Below are 25,966 nucleotides of genomic sequence, written 5' to 3' on the forward strand. Positions count from 1 at the left end.
CAAAGGTCACAGAAGCACACCTGAATGTCAGTAGGATATCAGTGGATAAGTAGGTAAAAGATATGCCTAGATAAATTCCACATGAGGAAATACATGTAATAAGCACCACATAATGTTAAGACTTGGTAACAATGAAGCCTTAAAATATGAAATATTATTTGATACTCAGGAAAATATGGCAATATTGTCAAAATTATATTAAGTTGGACGTCGTATTAGTCAAAGTAAACTACTTTATACGGTGGTAACTAATTACCTCTAAACCTGCGCATCTTAAAGCCACAGACGTTATTTCTCACTCATGCTACGTGTTTATTTCAATGGGCAGGAGGGCTCTGCTGATTGTCATCCCACCAGGACCCCAGCTGATGGAGGTGACATCTCAACACCTGCTTCCGTGGTCACCACTGAGCCAGGAAGAGCGATGTCACACCTCACACACTGGCTCTTACAGGCTGCTACTGGAAGTGGCACTTGGTCATTTCCTTTCCCATTTCATTGGTTTGGGTGTCCAAGGGAGATAATACAGTCATGGGTTCTTAGTTTCTGTTTCTGGTTGGGCTGGTAAAGCCCCTTCCTCATCCCTCTTTTTCGCTTATCACTAGAGACAGAAACTACAGACCATGGCTTCCGGCTGCTAAAAGCCTAAAACAAAAGAAACAGAACAGTAACAACAAAATAAGGCAGGTTGGACAAGCTTGAGAGCTTGTCTTGAGAGTTGTCTTGTGGCCCAAGACAACTCTTCTTCCAACGTGGCCCAGGGAAGCCAAAAGATTAGACACCCCTGGTTTAAAGCAAGGCTCATGCCCATGCCTAACTTGAGAAGCAGCACACACTCACCTGTGTGCAGAGAAGAGGAGAATAATCATGGCCACAGGCAGCAGCCTGTGTCACGTGGACCTCCTTCCTTCTGTCCTTCACTCCATCTCTCCTTCAGTGCCTCTGCTTCACTGCGGGACGTCATCAGCTTTCACTTGGAAGAATGCAATAGCTTTCCCTCCATTCTCTACCCTTTCTAATTGATCTTGCAGGCCACCAAATTATCTTCCTAAAGCACAAATTGATCATGCCATGCCTCTGCTTTAAACCAAGTGGCTCCTCAGTGTCTGTAGGGTGAGGTCCAGCATCAGCCCTCGCTCCTCCTTCTACACATTCCTTGTGTTCTAGACACATCAGATCTCTCCACCTTTTCTCATACTGCATGTTCTGTCTTGCCTATGTCTTACACTTGCAATGCCTTCTATCTGGAATCCCTTCATACCTCTACACAGCCTCTTTATTTGAGAGAACATAATCACCTTCTCTCTGATGAATGCTTCCTGGACATTTGTGTTTCTCTTTTCTGTTGTCTGATAGCATCTGGTGTGGCCTTGGGATCTAGGACCCAGCAGAGAGGTGAAGGGGCAGGATGGGAAGCCCTTCCAGAGGGGAACAGGCACAGGGGCTCCTCAGTGGTGTGTCCAAGAAAAAGCAAAACTGGTTTCTGACTATTGAGAGACTCACAGGTCCCCTAGAGTCTGGAGACAAATTGGTGATTAGCACATAGAAAACTAAGCTGATGAGGAAATGATAAAAGTGATAACTTGAAGGAAAATAAAAAATTTCACAAAAAAGAATACAACATATGACTTCTTTGTGGCTAATATTTCCATAATTATAATTTTATAAACACTGAAAATTAATTTAACCGTAAGTGTTGCTGTAACAGTGTTGAAAAGAATGGGGGAGGAGAAAATGTATGTCTTAGGGGAGATGTAAGAGAGCTAGCACCTTCCAGGGTAGGAAGTTCAATAGGTGCTATTGAAAACTGAAATTGAAGAACCGGCATAAGCAGGATAAGCATGGCATTAAGAAATAAAGGCAAGTGTGGGGTGGTAGGGACAACTAAAGGAGTTAAGAATAGTCATCTCTCAGGGGCAGGAGTCAGGAGACAGATGAGGCATCCTGTTGGACTTTTTAAACAGAAGTTGAAAAACGCAAAAAAAAATTCAAGAAATGTGAAAACAAAATATATAAAGATATTTTGCTGGCATTGTTTATTATAGTAAAAATTGGGAATAGCAGCATCCAACAATGGAGGCAGCAGCAATATAATGCAGGGGAAAGAAAGAGCTGTCAGGTCAGACACACACAGAGTTCAAATGCAGGGTCTGCTGTGCAGTAGACTGTTGGACACTCAGTTTCTGTCTGTAAAGGGGGTCCTAATAATAAGAATCACTGTAAGGGACAAATTGAATTATGTAACATGCCCACAGAAGGGGCTAAATAAATGTTTGCTCCCTCCCTTAACTATAGCTAATAAACAGGATAGAATTTTATGCAGACATTCAGAACTTAGCATACTAATTATCTATAAAAATAGAGAATAAGTGAAAAAAGCAGAAGACAATTATATATCTCTATCTGAGCACCATTGTTGTAACTATGTAAATACTCTGCTTTCAGATAGATACAGATGAAAGGGAAACAAAAATGAGAATATTTTTGTAAGGCTTGTGAGGATGTGGGTGATTTTTAAGCTTCTAATTTCTTATAGCTATTTCAAACTGATATGACATTAAGAGGACTCTGAATATGCATTTCATCCTTCATAGTTTTGAAAGCCGTTATTTTGTTCATTCCTAATAATAAGTATAAGCAGTGACACCAGCACCATCCTTTGTATTTGTCCTTTATATGTAAAGAGAGATGGACTTTGCTTTAGTAGGACTTTCTAGAACATGCTTATCTGCATGGTTTTGTGGCGCTGTCTCACTTTGTGGACAAGATGAAGGTCTGGTGCCTAAGCTGGTTTTTCTCAAGGATGGAGTTGTTGACCATCTGAGAAAATGTTTTCCTTTGCCCACATGCCGTAGGGGAGGGCTGCCATTTCAACAGGGCTAACCCACAGCCATCAACAGTGGCTTCTATCAGCTTTTTGTAACTGTGTTCCTCTGACGGAAAGCTCCAGGGCAGCTGTATCATTTCCTTCCTCTTATATTTGTGCTCAAGGCTCACCCCGCTCAAGAAGCCTGGCTGCGTTTCCCAGAAGTTCTTTCATCAGCCAATAGAACCTATGACCTTGTACCCTCCTTCGTGTTGCCCTTGCTGTCGGTAGGCTCTTGTTTATCCTTCCATCTTTTCTTTGTGAAATATCACTCAGAGATTTGTCCATAGGAGTGCTGAAAGAGCTTCCTCCATTTATGTCTTGACTGCTTCGTATTCCATAAAAAAAAAGTTTGTTTAATCAGTCTCCTAGATAGAGGTTTCCTTTATTTGTAATCTTTTGCTTTCACAATGTTGCATTGAATGCTTCTGTATTTTCATCAAGATGCACACCTGTCAGTGTAGGATAAACTCCTAGAGGTGGAACTGCTGGGTCAAAGGGGATGTGCATGGAAAATTTTGTTAGCTGTTGCCCTCAAGCCTCTCCACACCAGCACTGTGAGCACATTTCCCCAAAACCTTGGCAACATCAGGAGTTCTACTTTTTGATATTTGCCAATCTGGTAGGTGAAAAATGTTTTCTCACTGTGGTTTTAATTAGTCTTTCTTTGATTAAAGAGACTGTGTATCTTTTCATATTTTAGAACTCTTTTTATTTCCTTTTCTGTTCACTGCCTGTTTGTAGCCTCTGACCATTTTTCTGATGGTCATTGGTCTTTTTCCTAATCATTTGAGGGAGCTCTTTATGTACTAGGGAAATTAGCCCTTTGTGATATGAATTGCAAATATTTGTTCTCAGTTTGTCATTTGTCTTTTGACTTTGCCCATAGTGGTATTTGCCATGCATAATTTTTTTTTTTTTTTTTTTTTTTTTTTTGAGACAGAGTCTCACTCTGTCACCCAGGCTGGAGTGCAGTGGCGTGATCTCGGCTCACTGCAAGCTCCGCCGCCTGGTTTCACACCATTCTCCTGCCTCAGCCTCCTGAGTAGCTGGGACTACGGGTGCCCGCCACCACGACCGGCTAATTTTTTTTGTATTTTTAGTAGAGATGGGGTTTCACCATGTTAGCCAGGATGGTCTTGATCTCCTGACCTCGTGATCCGCCCACCTCAGCCTCCCAGAGTGCTGGGATTGCAGGCGTGAGCCACGGCGCCCGGCCGCATAATTTTTTTTAATGTTTGCATAATTAAATTTTTCAATTGTTTCTTTTGTGGCTTCTGGGATTTCTGGTTTCCTTAGACAGGTCTTCTTCACTGCAAGATTATTTTTAAAAGCCTAGAATTTCTTCTAGCATATGAATGATTTCATTTTTATTTTGAAATGTTTCATCCTTCCAGAATTTATCCTGGTGTGAGGTGTAGCTCCAACATAATTTTTTTCAAGATGGCTACACTTTGTCCAACACTATTAAACAATCCATCTTTACCCCATTATTCAAATGCCACCTTTTTCACCAGCTAAATTTCCTGCATGTATTTAGGCATATTTCCAGTCTTTTGTGTTCCGTTGATGATCCTGAACATATACCATCAGCAGATTGCAGCTTTGTACTATGTTTTGCTGTGGGCAGTGGGGCGGTGCTCATACCCCAGCACTGCTTGTTTTCATACTTTTCTTGGCTATTATAGCTGGTTCATTTTTCCAAATGAACTTTAGAATGCTTGTCTAATTCCACATATAAAAATCTTATTATTTTTATTGTGTATCTGTTAAGTTTATAGGTAATTTAAGGAAAATTGACATGTTTGTGATGCCAAGTTTTCCAATGCAAGTTCATTTATTCAAGTCTTGAGCCCGGAAGAGCATTATAAAGTTTTCTTATCTCCTTTTCTTGATTGTGAACTCCCTGGGAGCAAAAATGGGTTCAAGTTTTGAGTATGGCTTATTAGTAGTGATCTATATAATTACTGACAAACATAATTTTCATTAAATATTTGTAGAACCTATTTTTTTCCTAACATCATTGCTTGCCATTTTGTGAGTTGTTTTCTGCACATCAAAGAAAGGCAAGATGTAGTACAAATGCTGATGTCAAATGTCAGCATTTTAATCCTTAAAGTCATCTCTTCATTGGTGTGTACTTTATTTATTTATTTTTAATAAAAAATTGTATTTACTTAGAAGCATTCAGAATGTCAACAAAATGGCTGCAACTTTTTCTTTTTTTTTTTTTTTTTCCAATTACAGAGTGGTATTCACTTAATAGAACAACAGTCATTTCGTATAAGCTGCATCAGAGACAACTGAAGATGAAAAAACTACCATCCCCATATATAACTAATTTGTGCCGTGCACTAACAAGAACCTGCTTTTAATTTCCATGCCAGTTTACAACCCCCATACTGTACTAGGCAAGGTTGGTGGCTATTGAAAATACCACCAGGACAGGGATATCTAAAGACACATTTGGTAGTGTGTTAACTATACAAAAAAAAGACACTGTACAGTTTAAAAACAAATCTTACACAACCTTACATTTCAGTTTTTTTCTTTAAAAGGAGTGAGTTATGTACAGGTTAAATGCTTTATAGACAAGAAAAAAAAACTACGCTAGAACCAACTTATTCATCATCATCTTCTTCATCTTCCTCCTCCTCATTCTTATCCTCTTCATCTTCCTCATCTTCCTCCTCTTCCTTCTTTTTCTTGCTTTTTTCAGCCTTGACAACTCTTTTTTTTGCTGCAGCAGGCTTTCCTTTAGCTCGATATGCAGCAATATCCTTTTATTTTTCCTTCAGCTTCACAGCCTTCTTTTCATAAGGCTGCCTGTCATCTGCAGCAGTGTTATTCCACATCTCTCCCATTTTCTTTGCAACATCATTAGTGGACAGGCCAGGATGTTCTCCTTTGATATTTGGGCGATACTCAGAACAGAACAGAACAGAACAGGAAGAAGGCCGAAGGAGGCCTCTTGGATGCATTGGGATCCTTGAACTTTTTTTTTTCTTTTGAGATGGAGTTTCACTCTTGTTGCCCAGGCTGGAGTGCAATGGCATAATCTCAGCTCACTACAACCTCTGCCTCCCAGGTTCAAGCGATTCTTTTGCCTCAGCCTCCCGAGTAGCTGGGATTACAGATGCCCGCCACCATGCCTGGCTTTTTTTTTTTTTTTTTAAGTAGAGACGGGGTTTCACTGTCTTGGCCAGGCTGGTCTCGAACTCCTGACCTTAGGTGATCCACCTGCCTCGGCCTCCCAAAGTGCTGAGATTACAGGCATGAGCCACCACACTCAGCCTGAACGTCTTTTTTGTCTCCCCTTTAGGAGAGATACAGGTTTTCGTTTCTCTTTCATAATGGGCCTTGTCCGCCTTTGCCATATCTTCAGATTTTCCTTTCTCTTTAGTAGACATGGTCTTCCACCTCTCTGAGCACTTCTTAGAAAACTCTGAGGAGCTGACTGAAGCATCTGGGTGTTTGTTCTTATGTGCCTCCCTACAAGTTTGCACAAAAAATGCATATGATGGCGTTTTCTCTTTTGCTTCTTAGGGTCTCCTTTGCCCATGTTTAGTTATTTTTCCTCAGCAAGGCACAGAATTGCCCAGTGCCCATCCGGCTCTCATTTGCCCCAGTGCTATCTCTATGGAACTCACTGTACTGCAATGGCTGTGATATCAGGAGCCAGGTGCAGCCTCCTCACTCTCTCCGCTCTATGACATTGCTCTCCAGCCAGAGCAGCTCCTAGTCGATTAGCGTGTTCTTAAAAGAGCATTCTGTGTAGATAATCCAGGGGCTTCACATTTAGGTATTTGAGTTTTCCTCCACTAGGAATAGTGGCAAATATAGTGTGATTTTCCAGCTCTAATCTTCCCTCCCCCATAACCCTGGCACAGATTTTGAGGTAGCCTTGGCCTGGGAAGTAGCCAAAAGGCACTGGGTTGGACAAAGAGCAGACCATTGGCATCTATGTGCATGTCCTCAGGAGAGAGGTGACTAGGCAGATGGGGACAAGACACGGGTGTTCTGTGTTCTGAGGGTCAGCGTACATCCTGTTTGGTTAGCACAGAGTGAGTCTGGGAACTTTGCACTTAGCACCTTGGCAGCCCAGGTCTGGGAATTGTGGTGCCTTCTCCTAAAGTTAGGTCACTAATCTTTGACTGGCTGTTTGCAGGACCAGTTCTCTCACGGATGGCATTTGTCAAGTGGAACCCTGGAGCTTCTTAATAAACTGCCTCCCTACTTAAAGTATGGTGTCAAAACCAGGTTGAAATGCAACGTGAGGAGAGAGGACTGTGCTTTGGTCTGCATAGGGAGGGGTGTGACCAGTTCCGCGTGCTGTTTGTGAACAGGAAGATAGTGGGATCAGATGCATTTAACATGTGGATATAGTTCTGAGGGGTTTTAACTGGTTTTCTTTGAACTTTAGAAAAGCACATTCATTTTTCCTTAGAGCAAAAAAGTACAGTTTCTTTTTAAGTGGTTTTATTGTAACTCATGGGGCTGTTCTCCTAACATTCATATTTTATAGTTTGCACGATATGCACAAAGGTCACAGATGTGCCAGCCTGGCCCAGTGGCCTCCGTCCTGTATTTAGAAACCAGTTCGGGAACAGAATAGGATTGCTCTTTTGTTTCCTCAGGCCACTTTTGGTCATTTCAGGCAGAAACAGTCTCTGCATTGGAATTTTCCTGTACAGATCCTGCAATTCAGGAATAGAGCATTTAGCAACAACAGTGAAAATGTAATGTGTGACAGCTGTGGAGAAGAATTTGCCTCCAGTGAGGGGAAAATTCTGTGTTCAAAGTGGATTTCTGATGAGCCTATTAATGGGTGTTTGGGAAGCTGAATATGTCGCTGCCATTTTGAGATGAAAGGCCCGAGGTGTTTGTTCCTGAAGCTAATGAGGAAGCCCTTTCCCAGCCTCAGCCTCACCTCCCCAGCAGGACTGGTGAGATGTGCACGCAGGGTCTACTCCACATCTAGCCCTCCTGAAAAGAAGGGCTTCCAGTGGGGGCTGTGTCCTAGTGGAGAAGGGTGAAGCCCAGTGGGATGGGCTCATGCAGGACCTGCTGTTGACCTGCTGGCTTCAGGTCTACCAGGCTAGGGGTAGATAGGCCAGAAAGGAAACCAGAGGTGTCTGTGGTAGGAGCAGCAGGGACCCTGGCTTCCAGGCCTGTGGAGCAGGGAGGCTCTGGCAGTTTAGTATCTGGAAAAGAACTGACAAAATGTTCTCCTAAACTCTGTCCCTTGCCGGCTTCCTTACCTTCCCTGTGTGCGCACACAGGAAGGCCTGGAACTCAGTTTGCAGACTCGTGGAGCTGCCACAAAGCTTCACTCCCAGTGTTTCCCCCACCACTGATGCTTGTCCTTCTGGGTTTATTCTCACCCATGAAAGTAGGGTAAAAATGTGTCCCCAAATCAGACACCTGTCACCTTTCTAGAAGCACTTCCATCCTCTCTTGCTCTCACTGTCATCGCTCTCCTGGATCTTTGGGGAGATATTCAGTATGATTTTATTAACATTCTGGCCTTATCTTAGAGATAATTAAATATGAATATTCAAATTAATTAACCCCCAGATGTATCGTCTGCAGAAAAAAAACTTCTAGCAAGAAGTCAGTTACAGTTGTGAAAAACATGCAAAACGAAAGAAATGGTTTTTTGTCAAAGACACATGAAGACCACTGTAGAGAAGCTCCAACAAATTCAGTTTTCAATTTGAAGAAACATTATTTAATATAGAACATTTTGACAGTTGATCAGACAGGAGAAAATAGACACAAAGCTGTTATTTTAACTTCTGGTTGGGGGAGTTGATGAGTCTTGAGTGTGATAAAGTAAGGAACACTTTGGACTGAATCAGAGACCTGTCCTCTAATCCTAGCTTTTTTTTTTTTTTTTCCTCATCTTTAAATTGGGGAAGACACCATTGCTCAGAATTGTGAAGATTAAGCTAGAAGGCCGGGCAAGATGGCTCACTTCTATAATTCCAGCACTGTGGGAGGCTGAGGTGGGAGGATTGCTCGAGCCCAGGAGTTCAAGACCAGCCCTGGCAGCATAGCAAGACCCTGTCTCTACAAAAAAAAATTAACTGGGCATGGTGGCATGTGCCTGTGGTCCCAGCTACTCAGGAGGCTGAGATGGGAGGATTGCTTGAGCATGGGAGGTTAAAGCTGCAGTGAGCCGTAATTGTACCACTGCACTCCAGCCTGAATGACAGAGTAAGACCTTGTCTCTAAAAATAAATAAGTAAATAAATAAACTAGAGATATGACTCACCCAGCTCCTGATTCAGAGATTTGGTGCTGAGAAATGTCTCTCCTCTCTGAGATCCTGGTACTCCCCATCATGCACTAAGTGAAATTGGTACTTCTCAGCCTCATGATTGTCTCCCCATAGAATCATCCTATTCTATCCCTCTGACCCCATTGCCCACCGCTCCTGTCTGTGACAGTAGCTGCCTGTGTATTCATCATACATCCTACCTTCAGATTACGAATGCCACCAGGGCGGTCACTGTGTCCGGCTCTAATCTCTGTATGCCTCACAGCGCTCGTATTTGTTGAATTTTATTAAATCAATATATAAGAGCCAAAATAAAATATAGGTAGAGGCAGGTTCGGACCTGATAACATCTTTGGTTTGGCCCCAGGTGCCAGCAGCACACTCCTAGTTGGGCATCCTCCGTCCATGTTGTCACTCTCAAAACAAATCTGTTTGTCAGAGTAAAGGTCACCTTTTTTTCTCAGTGGACAAATATTTTCTTCTGAGTTGAAAAATTTGCTTTTCTTCCCTTGAGTGTGTGCACCCAAGTAAGCAGAGTGGAGGGCCTGTGAAGATGGGCATTCTCTCTGGAAACTGAGGAAACATCCTGAGCCTATGTCTCCTAACAGTCTTGGCACCTAACTAGAATCTGACTGGAGTTTCGGTACGCAGCCAGCAGAGGACATCACCAGCCATTTGAGTGTGCAGTTGTCTGGAGCAGCCACGCAGCAGGTCTCTGTAGACCTGATGGAGAGAGTTTTCTTCTTGGGAGGGCTTCCCAGAATGATGTAACTCCTCTGCATTTTGCCTCAGTGGCTGAAGAGTCCCTTTGGACTTGGGTTTTGCAGAAAGAGAGGGGAGTCTGAGGGCAGAGTGTAAAGTGACACAGCCGGTGTGTAGAGCTGAGCAGCCTGTGTTAGGAACAGTCAGAGCCTGTGGACTTGTGAGGCTTCCACTCAGGTGCTATGTTAGCAGTTCTTTTCCTCAAGCTCTACTGAAAGACCTGTGGTCCTGACATTTTATGGTCACAAGCCCTGGAGAAGATAGCCATTCATTTTGCTGGATGACCTTTTAAATAAACCTCTAGAGTGAGTTCCAGGCAAATACTGGAGGTGGCTGTGTTTGCCCAACAGAATCCAGCAAAAACACTTCTCTGTGCTGGAAATTCCTTCTTGTACCTGATGCTTTGGAATTTAGGCAGGGGATAAATTAAAGATGAATTTCTTCTTTTTTTTTTAACGTTACAATATAGTTAGCTATTATCTTGATATGCTTTCTAATATATAATGGAGTTACATATGTACATTTAACTTATGCAAATTCAACTCTACAGATTAAGAGAGAGACCCCCCCCACACACACAGACACACACATACACACACCACCTTATTTGTGCTGACCCTTCTGCCAGCTTCTCCATTCAAAGGAGCACAGGCCCCCCTCCGCGTGTGGTCTGGGAGCCTCACGTCACCTCTGCTGGTACCAGGGCCTGTGTGTCTCTCCTGCAAGAGAGAGCACCTTACTGTATCTTCACATTTAAAGATGTGTTTTTGTTTTCCATTTCCTTTGTTTCACAACATGGCCTTAACCTCAAGCCACCAGTGCCATCTGTGCTTATCCACAGCCCCAGCCATCTTCGTGGCACTGAGGGAGAACTGCTTGGGCTCCCCTTGCCCAGAGACAGTGTGTTACTAAGGGATGCTCAGGGCATAACTTTATTATAGTTAATAGTTTAGTTTCACTTTTTTGTTGTTGTTGGACAGAGTCTTACTCTGTCACCCATGCTGGAGTGCAGTGGCCCGATCATAACTCACTGCAGCCTCGACCTCCTGGGCTCAAGTGATCCTCTTAACTCAGCCTCCCAAATAGCTGGGACCACAGGCATGCGCCACCACACCCAGCTAATTAATTAATTAATTAATTTTTTTTGTATAGATGAAGTCTTCCTATGTCACCCAGGCTGGTCTCAAACTCCTGGCCTCAAGCAGTCCTCCCACTTGGCCTCCCAAATTGCTGGGATTACAGGCATGAACCACCACACCCAGCCTGATAGTTTCACCTTTTAACTGGAGAACCAAGCTGCGGGTGAGATGTGACCCCACTATAAAAACAGAATGGCCAGGCGCTGTGGCTCACACCTGTTAATCCCAGCACTTTGGAAGGCCAAGGTGGGCAGATCTCTTGAGGTCAGGAGTTCAAGACCAGCCTGGCCAACATGGTGAAATCCCATCTCTGCTAAAAATACAAGAATTAGCCAGGCATGGTGGCATGCGCCTGTAACCCCAGCTACCCAGGAGGCTGAGGTGCGAGAATCGCTTGAACCCGGGAGATGGAGGCTGCAGTGAGCAGATCATGCCACTGCACTCCAGCCTGGGCAACTCTGTCTCAAAAAAAAAAAAAAAAAAAAAAAAATTTAAACAGGAAGAGGGAGTTACTCCTGATTGATTCCCATTTGTTGTGACTAGTGTTGTTTAGTACTTGCCTGAGCCCCAGAACTTGGTCTCTTTACCCTTTCTCCTGTTTAGTGCCAGCTTCTGGCTTGGAAGCCCACGTTCACCAGCTCCTCAATAAACAGATTTCTATCAGGAATATCTACCAGGGTTCTCCATGTTGCTGAAAAGCCCCTAGTTCAAGATACCTTTAAAATGGCCAGCATCAGAATATATACGTGCTAATTTGATATATTTTTAAAAGTAGAGATTGGCTGTTGACTACTCCAGATGTGTTTGGTCTCATCACATTGGTTCTAGATAACTAATATTTTTAAAGGATGACTAATAGACTCAGGAGTCTCTGGAATGAAAGCATCTATCTGTCCTCATCATGTCTGTTTTATCATCCAAATAAGCCCTGGACACAGTGGCCAAGGCCCCAGTTGAAGTCTCAACCCTGCTCTCGACTAGCAGTGTGAATGTGGCCAAGCCATGAACTCCCTAGCTTCAGGATCCCTGTGGTAAAGTGGGGTTAACAATATCTGCCCATTTCACAAAATTGTCATTGAAGGCAAATCAGATCATTTAAAAAAGGACTTTGAAAAACTATGAAGTGCTGTATAGATAAATAAAATAGCAGTTTTATTTATTATGCCGTGTTCAAAGAAAAAAGGTAAATAAATTCTTGATGCTAGAGCTACTGAGATTAGTACCTCAAACATCCTTGACTTCCTTTGTTCAAGAGCTTGGGGGAGCATCCTTAATGTTTCTTAAGTTGTGAAGGGAGAGGCCCCTGGTTTCACTCCGGGTGACGTAATGTCTTTGCTGTAGTAAGATTCCAGTGGCATTTGCCTTAGCATGTATCTCGTTCTTGCAGCTAAATTAGAGCATGGTAACTATTTCCTCTCATTCCTTTTTAATCTGTGAAATCATGAGCCTTACTCTTGCCTTGTTAAGGAGGAGAAGCCAGACTACTCAGAGGACCTCCACGGAGCTCCTCAGCAAGTGGCCTGCCCAGCCTTCCCCTCCACAGCCCCTGAGCCGTCACCGCATTTGGGATCTTCTTCTCCACCCAATTCCTTACTTTTCAGCTCATATCATCGCATTTATTGGTCTCAAGTCTCTTGTCTTGGGTTGGGCTGGGAAGGAGGAACATGCAGGAACGGAGTACCAGTCGGATTCTAGCCTCCTGCGTTCCCATTGGATGCAGGAGGGTTTGAACCCGGTGACATTTTGAATATAAATATTTTCATCAGAGTTAGGCTAACATTAAAGAATTTTTCTTTGGGAAAATATTTTCTAAAACAAAGTCTGCTGAGCCAATTCGATTCCGTGATGAGTTTTTTTTTTTAAATACAATACAGTTAAATTTTATCTTCATCAGGGTTGTTTTCCATTTAAATTTACTACAAAGACTGGAGTCATTAATCGTTTTTTGTACGTGTCATATATTATGACCATAGCTTCTGCTATAGCAAGTTCTCTTGCGGCTGTTAGTTCCACTAAGTCCAATTCTCTAAGTTAAATTTTACAGCTCTAAATGTTTTTATGAAAACTAGATTCTTCTGTCAATTTTTAGACAATCCCAATACTCAATTTACCACATGCAGTTTTAACTATTGCCAGTTTTATTATCAGTTGATTCTTTGAACGAACCATTGGGAGATAAACAGGAGACTGATAGTATATATTTATCAACTAATTCATTTTTTAAAAAAATTGTGGCCAGGTGCAGTGGCTTACGCCTGTAATCCCAGCACTTTGGGAGGCCGAGGCAGGTGGATCACTGGAGGTCAGGAGTTCAAGACCAGCCTGACCAACATGGAGAAACCCCGTCTCTACTAAAAATACAAAATTAGCTGGGCATAGTGGTGCATGCCTGTAATCCCAGCTACCTGGGAGGCTTAGGCAGGAGAATCGCTTGAACCCAGGAGGCGGAGGTTGCAGTGAGCTGAAATCGCGCCGAGCTGAGATTGCGCCATTGCCTTCCAGCCTGGGCAATAAGAGCAAAACTCCGTCTCAAAACAAAAAAAAAAGTGATTAATTTAGATAAAGAAATGAAAATAGAGATAGAGTAGAAGGAAATGGCCTCAAGTCAAAAGGGGATGTTCAAGATCATTAGTCATAAAGGAAATGCACATCAAAACCACCAAGAGATGGCACTTCACACCCACTAGGATAGCTATAGTAATTTCTTTTTAATGGACAATAGCAGCTGTTGGTGAGGATATGGAGAAATTGGGACTCTTGTATGTTCCTGATTGGGAATATAAAATGGTACAGCTGCTGTGGGAAAAAGTTTGGAGGATCCCCAAAAAGTTAAACATAGAATTGCCATATGACCCAGAAATTCCACTCCTGGGACACAACCCAGAGAATTGAAAACAGATGTTCAAACAAAAGCCTGAACATAAATGTTCACAGCAGTGCTTATTCACAATAGCCAAAAAGTGGAAACCATCCAATGTCTTTTTTCTTTTTTTTTTGAGATACGGTCTCACTCTGTCGCCCAGGCTTTAGTGTAGTGGCATGATCTCAGCTCACTGCAACCTCCGCCTCCTGGGTTCAAGCAATTCTCCTGCCTCAGCCTCCCGAGTAGCTGGAATTACAGGCGTGTGCCACCATGCCTGGCTAATTTTGTATTTTTAGTAGAGATGCCGTTTCACCACGTTGACCAGGCTGGTCTCAAACTCCTGACCTCAAGTGATCTGCCTGCCTTAGCCTCCCAAAGTGCTGGGGTTACAGGCGTAAGCCACCACACCGGGCCTACCATTCAATGTCTATAACTGATGAAAAGATAAACAAAATGTGGTATATTCATACAATGAACTATTATTCAGCCATAAAAAGGAATGAATTACTGATAACATGTTGCAGCATGGATGACTCTCAAAACGTTATGCTAAGTGAAAAATCCCAAGACAAAAGGTCACATGTTGATGATTCTGTTGTTAAGAAATATACAGAATATGTCAACCTACAGAGACAGAAAGCAGATTAGTGGTTGCCAGGGAATGGGGGACAGAGAAAATGGGAAGTGACTGCTTCATGCATACAGGCTTTCCTTTTGCAGTGATGAAATACCCTGGAATTAGACAGAGGTGATGGGTGCCCAATATTTTGAATGTATTAAATGCCACTGAATTGTAGACTTTAAAATGTTATATGTATTTTACCTCAAAAAAGTCGTGGGGACAAAGTGATGAATTCAAAATGTGCTACTGTGCTTTAAGACCAGTAAAGATCATTGACCAGGATTCTTAGAAACTCTACTTTCCTAGATGTCTCCTTGAAAAAATAACTCCAGTAGGCCGCGCACAGTGGCTCACACCTGTAATCCCAGCACTTTGGGAGGCCAAGGCAGGCAGATCACTTGAGGTCATGAGTTTGAGACCAGCCTGGCCAACATGGTGAAACCCCATCTCTACTAAAAATATGAAATTAGCCAGGCGTGGTGGCAGATGCCTGTAATCCCAGCTACTCCGGAGGCTGAGGCAGGAGAATCACTTGAACCCAGGAGGTGAAGGTTGCAGTGAGCCAAGATGGTGCCGTTGCACTCCAGCCTGGGCTACAGAGTGAGACTCCATTGCAAAAACAAAACAAAACAAAAAAAACACTTCAGTCCTTTTGTGTGCTCAGATTTGCTTTTAGAAAATGGATGCATGGGGAGAAGAAAACAACACTTAAGGAGATTACCTGTTTCTCCTGTTTCTTACGTACATTGTGTTGCAGGTAAAGCAGATGCTCAAATAAATACATTTGAGAAGTATGTGAAATGCTAAGAGTTGGGGACGGGGGCAGAAAGATGAGCATTCAGAAGAGCTAGATGGAAACATGATGGTTTAATGTGGGCCGTGGGGTATCAGGGCAGTAAAGAAGCCTCTTGAATCAAAGACAAGCCCAGCTCAAAACCTTTCGGGGGACGTCTGTCCCCTTTTGGCTGCCTAGCATTCATTCTTCCTTTCTAAGGGCATACAAATTTCCCCTTGGGGAAGTTCTTCTCTCCCACTGCATGCAGGTAATAAATCAAAGTGTGTCGCCCACCCACTCTGAAATTGAAGGCATCCCTTCTAGTTGCCATACTCCTGGGACATTGACTTTTGAGTGGGGTGGGGGGACACTGGTACTGATAGTGTAAAAAGCACATCCCTGGAACAGCCCCCTGGTTTCTTTCTTGGATCCTGCCCTCATTTCAAGCCTGGTTCTCCAGCCTCTTTTCCATTTAGTAGGCACCCCAGTGTCCTTCTGTGTACTCCTTTTTTTAAGTTAGAGTTGGGTTTTGTTGCTTTATGCAATGCATCCTATTTGATAGAAACTTCAAATGCCGAGGAGTAGCTGCTGATGGGCATTTGGTTCACTGGAAAGGACTTGCTGCAACTTGCTGAGATGTGAGGACTCCATCTCAGACAACATATCCTAAACATCTGTTGTGTGCCAAGTCCTGTGCTCATTTGGTAGAGAAGTACAAGGGAGAATCAAAGGAAATAACAGTGAAGTCTGAGTTTATTCACTAGCTATAAAACAGTTTGATTTACAGCCAAGGGACTTAGGTACCATAAGGAAGAATTGGTCACCCACTGATTTAAGGCAAAGATGAGCATCAGTCAACTTTATTTTTTCAACTCTCTTTTTAAAACACCAGCTGTCCTTGCCTATGTGAGCTTCATCTGCTCAAAGATGTGTGTGTGTGTGTGTGTGTGTGTGTGTGTACATGTGTATATGGGGGGTGGGAGGGAGGTCCAGACCCTTGTGGTCTTTCCCACTGAGCAATTCTGTTAGTAAGCCAGATGTCGATTATAAATAGGCTTAGAAGATAAGGACAGGCTGGCCTCTATATTTTGTTGTGGCCCAGCTTGTTAGTAACAAACATTTATTAACCGCTGGCCACAGCACAAGACTGGCCACAATACCATCTGGATTAGTAAAGAAGTAGAAGAGACTGTTCCTACTTTCAGGGAGTTAAGGGTAAAACATGCCCAGAGGCTTCAACTCAAGAATAGCTTTAAAAAATACAGACAGAAAGACATGCAAATTAGTGTAGTAAAAATGGACTATTCTGTAAAACCTGAAGAAAGCAATGAAATTTTACTATAGGATTTAATGGAGAGATATACCATGTTTTTGGATGGGACACATCAGTATTGCAAAGGTGTCAATTATCTCCTAGGTAATATATATTTGGCGTGTTTCCAATCAAAAATCTAAAATTTTTATGGAACTAAAGCTAATCCTATAATTCATCTGGAAAATAAAATGCTGAAATCTGCCAAGAAAATTTTGAAAAATAACAAAGGCAGCCTGTGCTATCAACTATCAAAGTATCTCATAAAGCTATATTAATTAAAGCAGTGTCATACTGGCATATGCATAGACAAATAGATCAGTGAGCTAGAATACAAAGTATAAAACCAAACCTAAATATTTAATTGAGAACTTGGTGTATATTAAAGATGTCAACTGAAAGTAGGGAAAGGATAGGCCATTTATTGTGCAAGGACAATTAACTAGTCTGTCAGAAAAAAAATGAATTATATCTTCCCTTCACATCATTTTATAAAAGTAAGTGGATTTAAGGTTAATACATTTTTTAAAACTATAGAAGTAATAGAAGGAAACATTGGGAATTATGTTTATAATTGGGTATTGCAATAGCTCTTTTTAAAACAAAATGCAAAGCACAAAGGTTTTAACAAAACACAACAAAATCTATTGTATATTTTAACTTTATCTTGTAATATAATCATAAAAGATACTTTTAACTATAAAAGATATTTTTAACCATAAAAGATTAAAAACTAGGGCCAGGCACAGTGGCTCACCCCTGTAATCCCAGCACTTGGGGAGGCTGAGAGGCCGAGGTGGACTGATCACCTGAGGTCAGGAGTTCAAGACCAGCCTGGCCAACATGGTAAAACCCCATCTCTACTAAGAATACAAAAATCAGCCGGGTGTGATGGCGTGCGTGCCTGTAATCCGAGCTTCTAGGGAGGCTGAGGCAAGAGAATCAGTTGGACCCAGGAGGCAGAGGTAGCAGTGAGCCAAGATCGCTCCACTGCACTCCAGCCTCAGTGACAGAGCGAGACTCCATCTCAAAGAAAAAAAAAAAAACTACATAAAATAAAGTCAAAATATACAATAGATTGGGAGAAAACATTTGTAACATATAATAGATAATGGCTTAATGTAGGGATAATAAAACAATACTTATAAATCAATAGAAAAATATAATAGAAAAATAGACAAAGGATATCAACAGACAGTTTACAGAAGAGAAATACAAATGACTAGTAAACATGAATCAGGGAAATGCAAATTCAAACAAGCAACTTTTTTTCAACCATAGATTGGATCAACCTTAAACACAAGTTGAAACAAGATACCCATTTTTTTGCCCATCAAAGTGGCCAGAATGTAAAAGATTAATAATGCCAATTATTAATGAGGGTGAGGAAGACAGGTACTTTCATTCATTATTGGTGGGAATGTAAATGGACCCATCTTTTTTAGAAGGTAACTTGGCAGTATCTACAAAATGTAAAACGCACCTACCTCTCAGTTCCATCACAGTGCCTTCTGTATGCCCTCTCATCAGGCTTACAAGGAGGAGAGCGCAAAAGCAGCCATATCTCCTAAGGGCCAGGCCTAAATTGGCATGGCAGTCCTTCTGCCACCTTCTGTAAGCCCAGACAAGCCACAGGCCAGTCCAGATCACAAGGAGGGAATCTAGCTCCTGGCAGAAGAATGGAATAAGTGGAATTATTGGCCGCTACATTTTCGAACTACCACATAGATAGAAAAAGCATATTCCTTCGTGTACCATTTTAGCAGCATTTCTTCAGTATTTATATGTTTATATAAGTTTCAAAATATTCTATTGTTTTAGTCCATATTTCCTTCCTGACCTAAACCATGTGACTGGGCACCTATTCAGTTTTTTGTTTTTAAATTTTTTTTCTTGTGGTCTGTGGATAAGTTATATAAACAAACAACTACACATTGAACCCCACCATAGTAAATGCAGTCTAAAAATTCAATTTTGTAAACCCTGGTGTTGTATTATTATGAACTTAATTAAAAACAGTGTTTTATCAGTAGGTATTGTCATAAAATTAAATCTTGTGAGACTTCCACTGTGTATAATTGATCTTACATTGAACTGAGAAAGTCCCAAGTGATTCTGAGGCAATTGATCCCTAACACACACACACACACACACACACACACACACACATATACACACTGAGAATTACTGCACCCCACTCTGAGAATGGGGTTAGGTAGGCTGGAAAGAGGACAGTCACCAAACGCCAATCATGTAATAGCTGAAATCACATTATTATGGCACATATTATTTTTAAATATATTTTTGTATATTTTAAAAACATATATTTGTCCTTTTAGATTTACTAAGTGTCTCTATATTCTGTTCATTGAAGCAAATCTCCCCTAGGTGTGTAATGTACGTCCAGTGCTCTGGGGATAGAGCTAGAGGTGAATGAGCAGCAGGAGGGGTTTGCTTGAAAACAGCATCTAAAGTAATCAAGTCACCTGGATGCTAGGACAGAGCTGTGCATGGAGAAGGGGCAACCCCCCAGCAACCTGATTGGAAGTGAGTCTTGAAAGACAAGTAATAGCTGGCCCAAAGAAATGCTGGGTGTGAAAGAGCATTCCAGTCAAAGGAGACAGCTTGAGCAAAGACTCCTCAGATAAAAGTAGTTCAACACCATGTGTACCTGTTCTGGCTGGAGTTGGGCCTGGTAGTTTAGGTTTACTTGAGCTTAGGCAAAAAGTTAAGCGAGTACCAGGGTGTAGCCAGCCTCCTAGGCCAAGTGAGGACGCACGCAGTGGAGGGTGGGGGCCAGGCTTGTGTGTTGAGATCATCCCTCCATTGGCGGGTGGATGATGGAGTAGGTGAGAGCAAGACTAGAGGCTTGGAGGCCGCTTGTGGGGCTGCTGCCAAGATTCTGAGGAGGTGACCTGACTCTAAACTGGGAATGTGGCATCAGGACAGTCACATGTGTCATCATTAAGTGTGAAATCTGTGACTAGCCAAAAAGAAATTTTACTTCATTCTTTTGTTCTATTTTCTGAGATTATATTCTAAACATGATCAGAAGGTAGGCATATGAAATATACTCATTCTTCTGATATTTTTAAGCTCAGCATATTTCCACTTTTAATTTATAAACAAAATTTTCTTTAAACTTTCCTCCAGGAGTGATCAAAAGCTTAATTTCTTGGATAGTCCTCTCCCTCTATGCAAAACTTATTATCTAACTTGGTAGTCTGAAATCCTTTATAAGTTCTGTATCCAGATCTTGTGTAGTGTTTGGTTGTCCAACTGACGTTTTTATAAGCTTACTTTTTGTTGCTGTCATAATCCACTCGGCTCTTATAAATGCCTTCGCCTGCCTTCCAAATGCCATGGCTTTTGCAGTGATATTTGCACCTGTGGTGTTATGCTGGCAAGTGGCTTCATGTCCTTAAGGTCTTAAAATACTCTCCTCTCCTCCCCTCCCCCGAAAAGGAAGCTTGTCTGGGAACTGGTTTGCTTAAGGTGATAGCTTCACTTCTCTTAACTTTGTGTAGATTTGATTAATTAGGCACACATACAAGGAGTAAATCAAAGACGGGTTTTGGGGATCATCTGGTTCTGAGAGAAATGATAGGCAGGAATTGACAAGTAGGTTAAGGTAAATTATTAATAAAACACTCACCACTGCCATATAATACAGAGGGGGATGATTGATGTCACTACCATTTTATATTATACGACTCCAGTTTATATAGGATACAAATCCTGGCCAACCATCAAGCTTAGGCTAAAAGCCATGGAAGTGAAACCAACAGCAGTTTCAGTAAATGGAGTCATCTTGTACTCCGGTTGTAAACCATAATCATTTCTTAGTTGTAACTTGGAACATCTTCTTTTCCTGGTAATTAACTATTTGTGATTTTTGCATTTCCTACCAATGCCTAGAGTCACTCTGTGTTTTTACAATGCACCGTTGTTAGCGAGGCTTCATGCCTTGCTTAGGCTCACAAGCCTTTATCCTTAATCAATCCAACAAATATTTACACTGCACTACCCTTACAGCACATTCTCTGGAGCATACAGTAGTGCCCTCACCCCACAAGGCACTTACAGGCTCTTAGAAGAATTTGCAGCCCTTCCCAGCAGTAACTGAGAGCAGCAGGTTTGGCTAATGGAGTAACCACTACAGCTGTGGCCTGTCTCGTTAGGGAAAGAAGAAGTGAGCTTTTAGTGAGTGTAGGCGCTGTGCTATTTCATATACATCAGCTCCTTTAATAATGAGCTAACCTGTCAAGTTAGAATGTGTCCAAAATATATCACTTGCTTTCTTTTTATTCTGTATTGTGGAAATAAGCCATGTTGAATTACTTAACAGTTACCCTAAATTGAAATCCTCTCTTTATCTACATGTCGTGGTTGATTTCTAAAGCTAATCTGATGCAGAGTGTATTAGTAAATGGGGAAAGGCGGTAAATCATGGCACAGATGTAATGTAATAAAAGCCTCATGTTTATGCTTTGTGTGCAGAATTTGCCAGGAAAAAAATAGGTTGAAAGAGTTTTGCTAAAAGATTTTTCAGAACATTGCTCAAGGAATGTAGAGAAAATTGACCTCCCTTGTCCTTTCTTTAGATACATTCCACCGTTGATCTGGGGGAAAAGTGGACACATCCAGACAGCCTTGTATGGGAAGATGGGAAGGGTGAGGTCGCCACATCCTTACGGGCACCGGAAGTTCATCACTATGTCTGATGGAGCCACTTCTACATTCGACCTCTTCGAGCCCTTGGCTGAGCACTGTGTTGGAGGTGAGCTGCTTTAGATTGTGTGATTGAGCCATCACTCAGAGAAGGAGCACTAGTCAGTGCGGAGCACAGCAGTGTGAATACTTGTGCCACTGACTCTGCCCATGGCATCAGGGGCTGTTGGGAAGCCTGCTGGGATTCATCACTTAGGAGCAGCCCGCAAAGGTTAGCTTCAGCGTGTGTTTGCCAGTCACCATGTAAGGCTCTTCAGAACTCATTGTAGAATAGTTTTTTGTTTTTTTTTTTTTTGAGACGGAGTCTCGCTCTGTCGCCCAGGCTGGAGTGCAGTGGCACGATCTCGGCTCACTGCAAGCTCCGCCTCCCAGGCTCACGCCATTCTCCTGCCTCAGCCTCCCGAGTAGCTGGGACTACAGGTGCCAGCCACCACGCCCGGCTAATTTTTTTTTGTATTTTTAGTAGAGATGGGTTTTAACTGTGTTAGCCAGGATGGTCTCGATCTCCTGACATCGTGATCTGCCCGCCTCGGCCTTCCAAAGTGCTGGGATTACAGGTGTGAGCTACCACGCCGAGCCGTAGAATAGTTTTTAATCCTCTTGTGAAGTACAGAAGCTTGATGTAAGGGGATGAGGGAGTGCTTGGAGCCCAGGCACCCCAGGACCAGGCCTCTGGGTCGATGACAGCAACAGAGGCCAGACCATTCTCAGTGCTTCGTGTATACTGTTATCTCATTTAATCCTCAAATAGCGCTGTGAGGCTGGTATTTACTATCCCTACTTTACTGATGACGAAACTGAAGCTCGGAGGTGCAGTATAGGCTGGCGTTTGTTGGACAGCAGTAGATAAAAAGGCTCCCAGGTTCCCTTTGCTTAGGTTTCCCTGGACAAAAAGACACATTAAGGTCATATCTATCATGCAATGGTCTGGGACACCTATTTCTGAGAAATAACTGAAATTTTCATTGCTGCTGGAATTTGGCATTATTCTATCTAGCCTATACAAATAGCATTCATTCTAAAATGCTTCATAATGAAGACTTTTGAGGAAGTGGAGTTAGGTACAAGCATCCTTTTGAATGCTATTTCTACCAAAAGAGAACATGTCTTTTGCATTCTATAGTATTCAAAAGCACCTTAGTTTTTTTTTTTTTTTAATAGGAACTCAGTATTTATTTATGGGTAAATTCCAGTAAACATATTAGGCATTTAAAGTGGCTAGAACTGCTGAGTAGCTGGTGACAAAGATTTAATTGTTATTCCCTCTGCCTGGAATGCTGGTCCCCAGACCTTCACATGGCTGCCTCCTCCTTGTCATTCAGGTCTCAGCTCAGATGTCATCTCCTCAGAGGGACTGTCTCAGACTCCCCTAACTAGTGTTTCCTTCTCAGTAAATCCATCACGCCTTCCTGCTTTAGTTCTTGGTAGCTTCTACTCTCTAAACCTATTTGTGTGCTTGTGTATTATTTATCTGCTAGAATGTAGGAATCCCCAGAGCCCCAAATAGCTGGCTTCTAATAAACAGCCATGCGAAGGGATGAATACGTGAATAGGTGAGGAGTTCACACTGTGTTTATAAATCTGTAGCTGGTTTTTCCAATATTTATTTATTCACCATACCCAGTTAAATGTTTTCTTTCCCTTATTTCTAATGCTTTTTCTTCTTCTACCAGTAAAGCACAAAGTTTAGTTTGACCATCTGCTCTTCCTACCAGGACCAACATGGAAAGTTGAAAAGGGCAGAACAGTGATTCTTCCTTGTACTTGCTCATGTTTTTCCATCACTCCTGCCCCCAGAAATGACTGACAAAGGTGCTTCTAGGGAAGGCAGTATTTGTACCTAAGATGTACTTTAAGAAAAACAGCCCTTTTTCCCCTTTTCTGATTTTGTTTCTGACTATAAAAGGAGTAAGTACTGATTTTAGAAAATATGAATAATACATTTAAAAAATAAGAATCACCCATAATTTTGTCACCCAACTTATATTGTTAATGTTTTGTTCCATTTTCTTACAGTTCTATGCATTGTTTTTCCAAAATTTGAATTATCATACATTATATTATAAAGACTTTCCCATGTCATTAAAACTCTAAAAGTCTTCAAAAACACCATTTTAATGATTGCTTAATATTCTCCAATGTGGTCGTAGTATAATTTAACCATTCTTCTGTAGTTGGGCATTTAACTTATTTACAACTTTGTAGCTACCAATAATTAGATCATCCTTCATCAGAAAATTTTAGGCAGGATTTCAAGAATTGGAATTTACTAGGTCGAAGCTTATAAATTTTATAAAGAGATGGAGTCTTGCTGTGTTGCCCAGGTTAGAGGTACAGTGACTGTTTACAGATACAGTCATCGTGATCTACAGCCTTGAACTACTGGGCTCAAATGATCCTCCTGCCTCAGCCTCGCAAATAGTTGGAATACAGACGTGTGCCACTACATCCAACAATTTACAAAATTTTTAAGGTTCTCTATGCATATTGGAAAATTGCTTACTAATTCACATTTCCCTACCAGCATTAAGAATTTCTAAATTTTAAAAATCTTAATTTGAAGAAAAATTACGATCAAATTTAATGACCTAAGCACCTCTTTTCTTTTAAAGTATGTATTCATATTTTTAAGTGGGCAGTTCATATTCATGATAGAAAGTTCACAAGATACTAACAGCATATAGTGAAAGTATCTCTCTCTCTGTCCTCTACTCTCCATCCCTACCCCTGCTCAGTGGTACCCACTCTCAAGGTTCTTGTGTGTGATTCCAAGACAGTGGATGCATTTGTAAATATAGATATCTTTTTTTTCTCCACACAAAAGGCAGCATTATTATAACCCCCTTCTGCATTTAGCATTTTTTCACTTAATTTATGGAAGAGCTTGCCACATCAGTGTATATAAAGATGTCTCATTATTTTTAAGGGCTTCATAATATTTCATCGCTTAGATATGCAATAATTTATCCAACCAGACCCCTATTTCTGGGCATTTAGATTGTGTTCAGTCATATGCAAAAGAATATGTATTGCATGATTGAACACAACCTAATGCATATATATTATTTTACGTATGTACAATTGCATCTGTAGGATAAATAACTGAAAGTAAAATTGCTGGGTCAAAGAGGTCTGTGCAAACACCACTTTTTATTTTCTCATTCATTCATTCATATAGAATTTCTTACAGAAATTAAGAGTAATGTTCAGGAACTTCTATAGCAATGTGACTGAGTAATTTTATATTTGTTGAATCTTACAGTAGAAAATTGAGGTTTATATATTTTTCATTTCATTTTTCTAGTAATTAACTTTTATTGTCTTTTTCAAAAGTATCTGTTCATGACTTACTGGACATTTTCAAAATCAACCCTTCACTATAAATAGCTTGAGAAGCACTGATATAGACAGCTCCAGCTAGAAGGGAAAAAATCTTCCCCAGAGAAAGATGTATGTTGAATTCCCTCCCCCTGTTTTCTAGGCCAGTGAAGTGTAATTGTGTCCATTTATCATGTCACATTTCTTGGATACATCAGGATCTCTTCCTCTACCCTATAGATGATATCACCATGGTCATCTGCCCTGGAATTGCCAATCACAGCGAGAAGCAATACATCCGCACTTTCGTTGACTACGCCCAGAAAAATGGCTATCGGTGTGCCGTGCTGAACCACCTGGGTGCCCTGCCCAACATTGAATTGACCTCGCCACGCATGTTCACCTATGGTAAGCATGGCTAAGTGGAGTCCTCCCTTTTTCTGCAAGTGTGCTGCTACTTCTGCTTCTGCCTTGTTTTTTCTTTTTTTAAGTTTTAAACCTATGCCCATCTGTAAGAGATGGTAGGTCACACGGTTATATCAACAGCCAACTTGTACTGATGATGCCACGCCTCACACCAGCCTTTGAGATGGGCACTGTAACCACCCTCACAGAGGCAGAAACTGAAGCTTACAGGAGAAAGTCTTGCCCAAGGTCCCCTAACTAGTAAGAGTCACAGCAGGGCTGGAAGCCAGGTAGATTGGGTAGCAGAGCTGATGACCTTCAGGACTGTGCTGTTCTGATGCTCATTCCTCAGGACTCTTGTGACTGACAGGCAAGAGTGTGATGAGGCATGTGAATGTCAGTGGGAAGGGAGCCTGGCACAGTAGCAACTTACTGGATTTTAGGTTCCTGGGGAACAAGAACTAGATCTCGTATTTCAACAAATGCTTCTTGATTTGAATTAAAATTGTATGTTAGCTGGGCCAGTTGTGGTGGCTCATGCCTGTAATCCCTTCTCTAGTAATTAATTTTTATTGTCTTTTTTTTTTTGAGACAGAGTCTTGCTCTGTCGCCCAGGCTGGAGTGCAGTGGCGCGATCTTGGCTCACTGCAAGCTCCGCCTCCTGGGTTCACTCCGTTTTCCTGCCTCAGCCTCCCAAGTTGCTGGGACTACAGGCACCCACCACCACGCCTGGCTAATTTTTTTGTATTTTTAGTAGAGACAGGGTTTCACCGTGTTAGCCAGGATGGTCTCGATCTCCTGACCTCGTGATCTGCCCACCTCGGCCTCCCAAAGTGCTGGGATTACAGGCATGAGCCACCACGCCCAGCCTTTTTATTGTCTTTTTCAAA

The 25,966-nt window shown here is 41.8% G+C and overlaps 1 protein-coding gene and 1 pseudogene across 2 annotated transcripts in view; one reads left to right on the top strand and one right to left on the bottom strand.

Moving 5' to 3' along the window:
• Positions 1-25,966, top strand: part of ABHD2 (abhydrolase domain containing 2, acylglycerol lipase) — a 114,487-nt gene that overhangs the window by 41,858 nt on the left and 46,663 nt on the right. For both annotated transcript variants that reach the window (XM_024232396.3, XM_024232394.3), the window contains 2 exons: positions 21,227-21,402; positions 24,912-25,079. In XM_024232396.3, coding sequence (XP_024088164.1) covers positions 21,227-21,402; positions 24,912-25,079 — 344 coding nt within the window. The remainder of the gene's footprint in view (positions 1-21,226; positions 21,403-24,911; positions 25,080-25,966) is intronic.
• LOC100433217 (high mobility group protein B1-like) lies at positions 5,488-6,487 on the bottom strand (annotated as a pseudogene).

Source organism: Pongo abelii, chromosome 16 (genome assembly GCF_028885655.2).
Source record: "Pongo abelii isolate AG06213 chromosome 16, NHGRI_mPonAbe1-v2.0_pri, whole genome shotgun sequence".
Lineage (NCBI taxonomy): Eukaryota > Metazoa > Chordata > Mammalia > Primates > Hominidae > Pongo > Pongo abelii.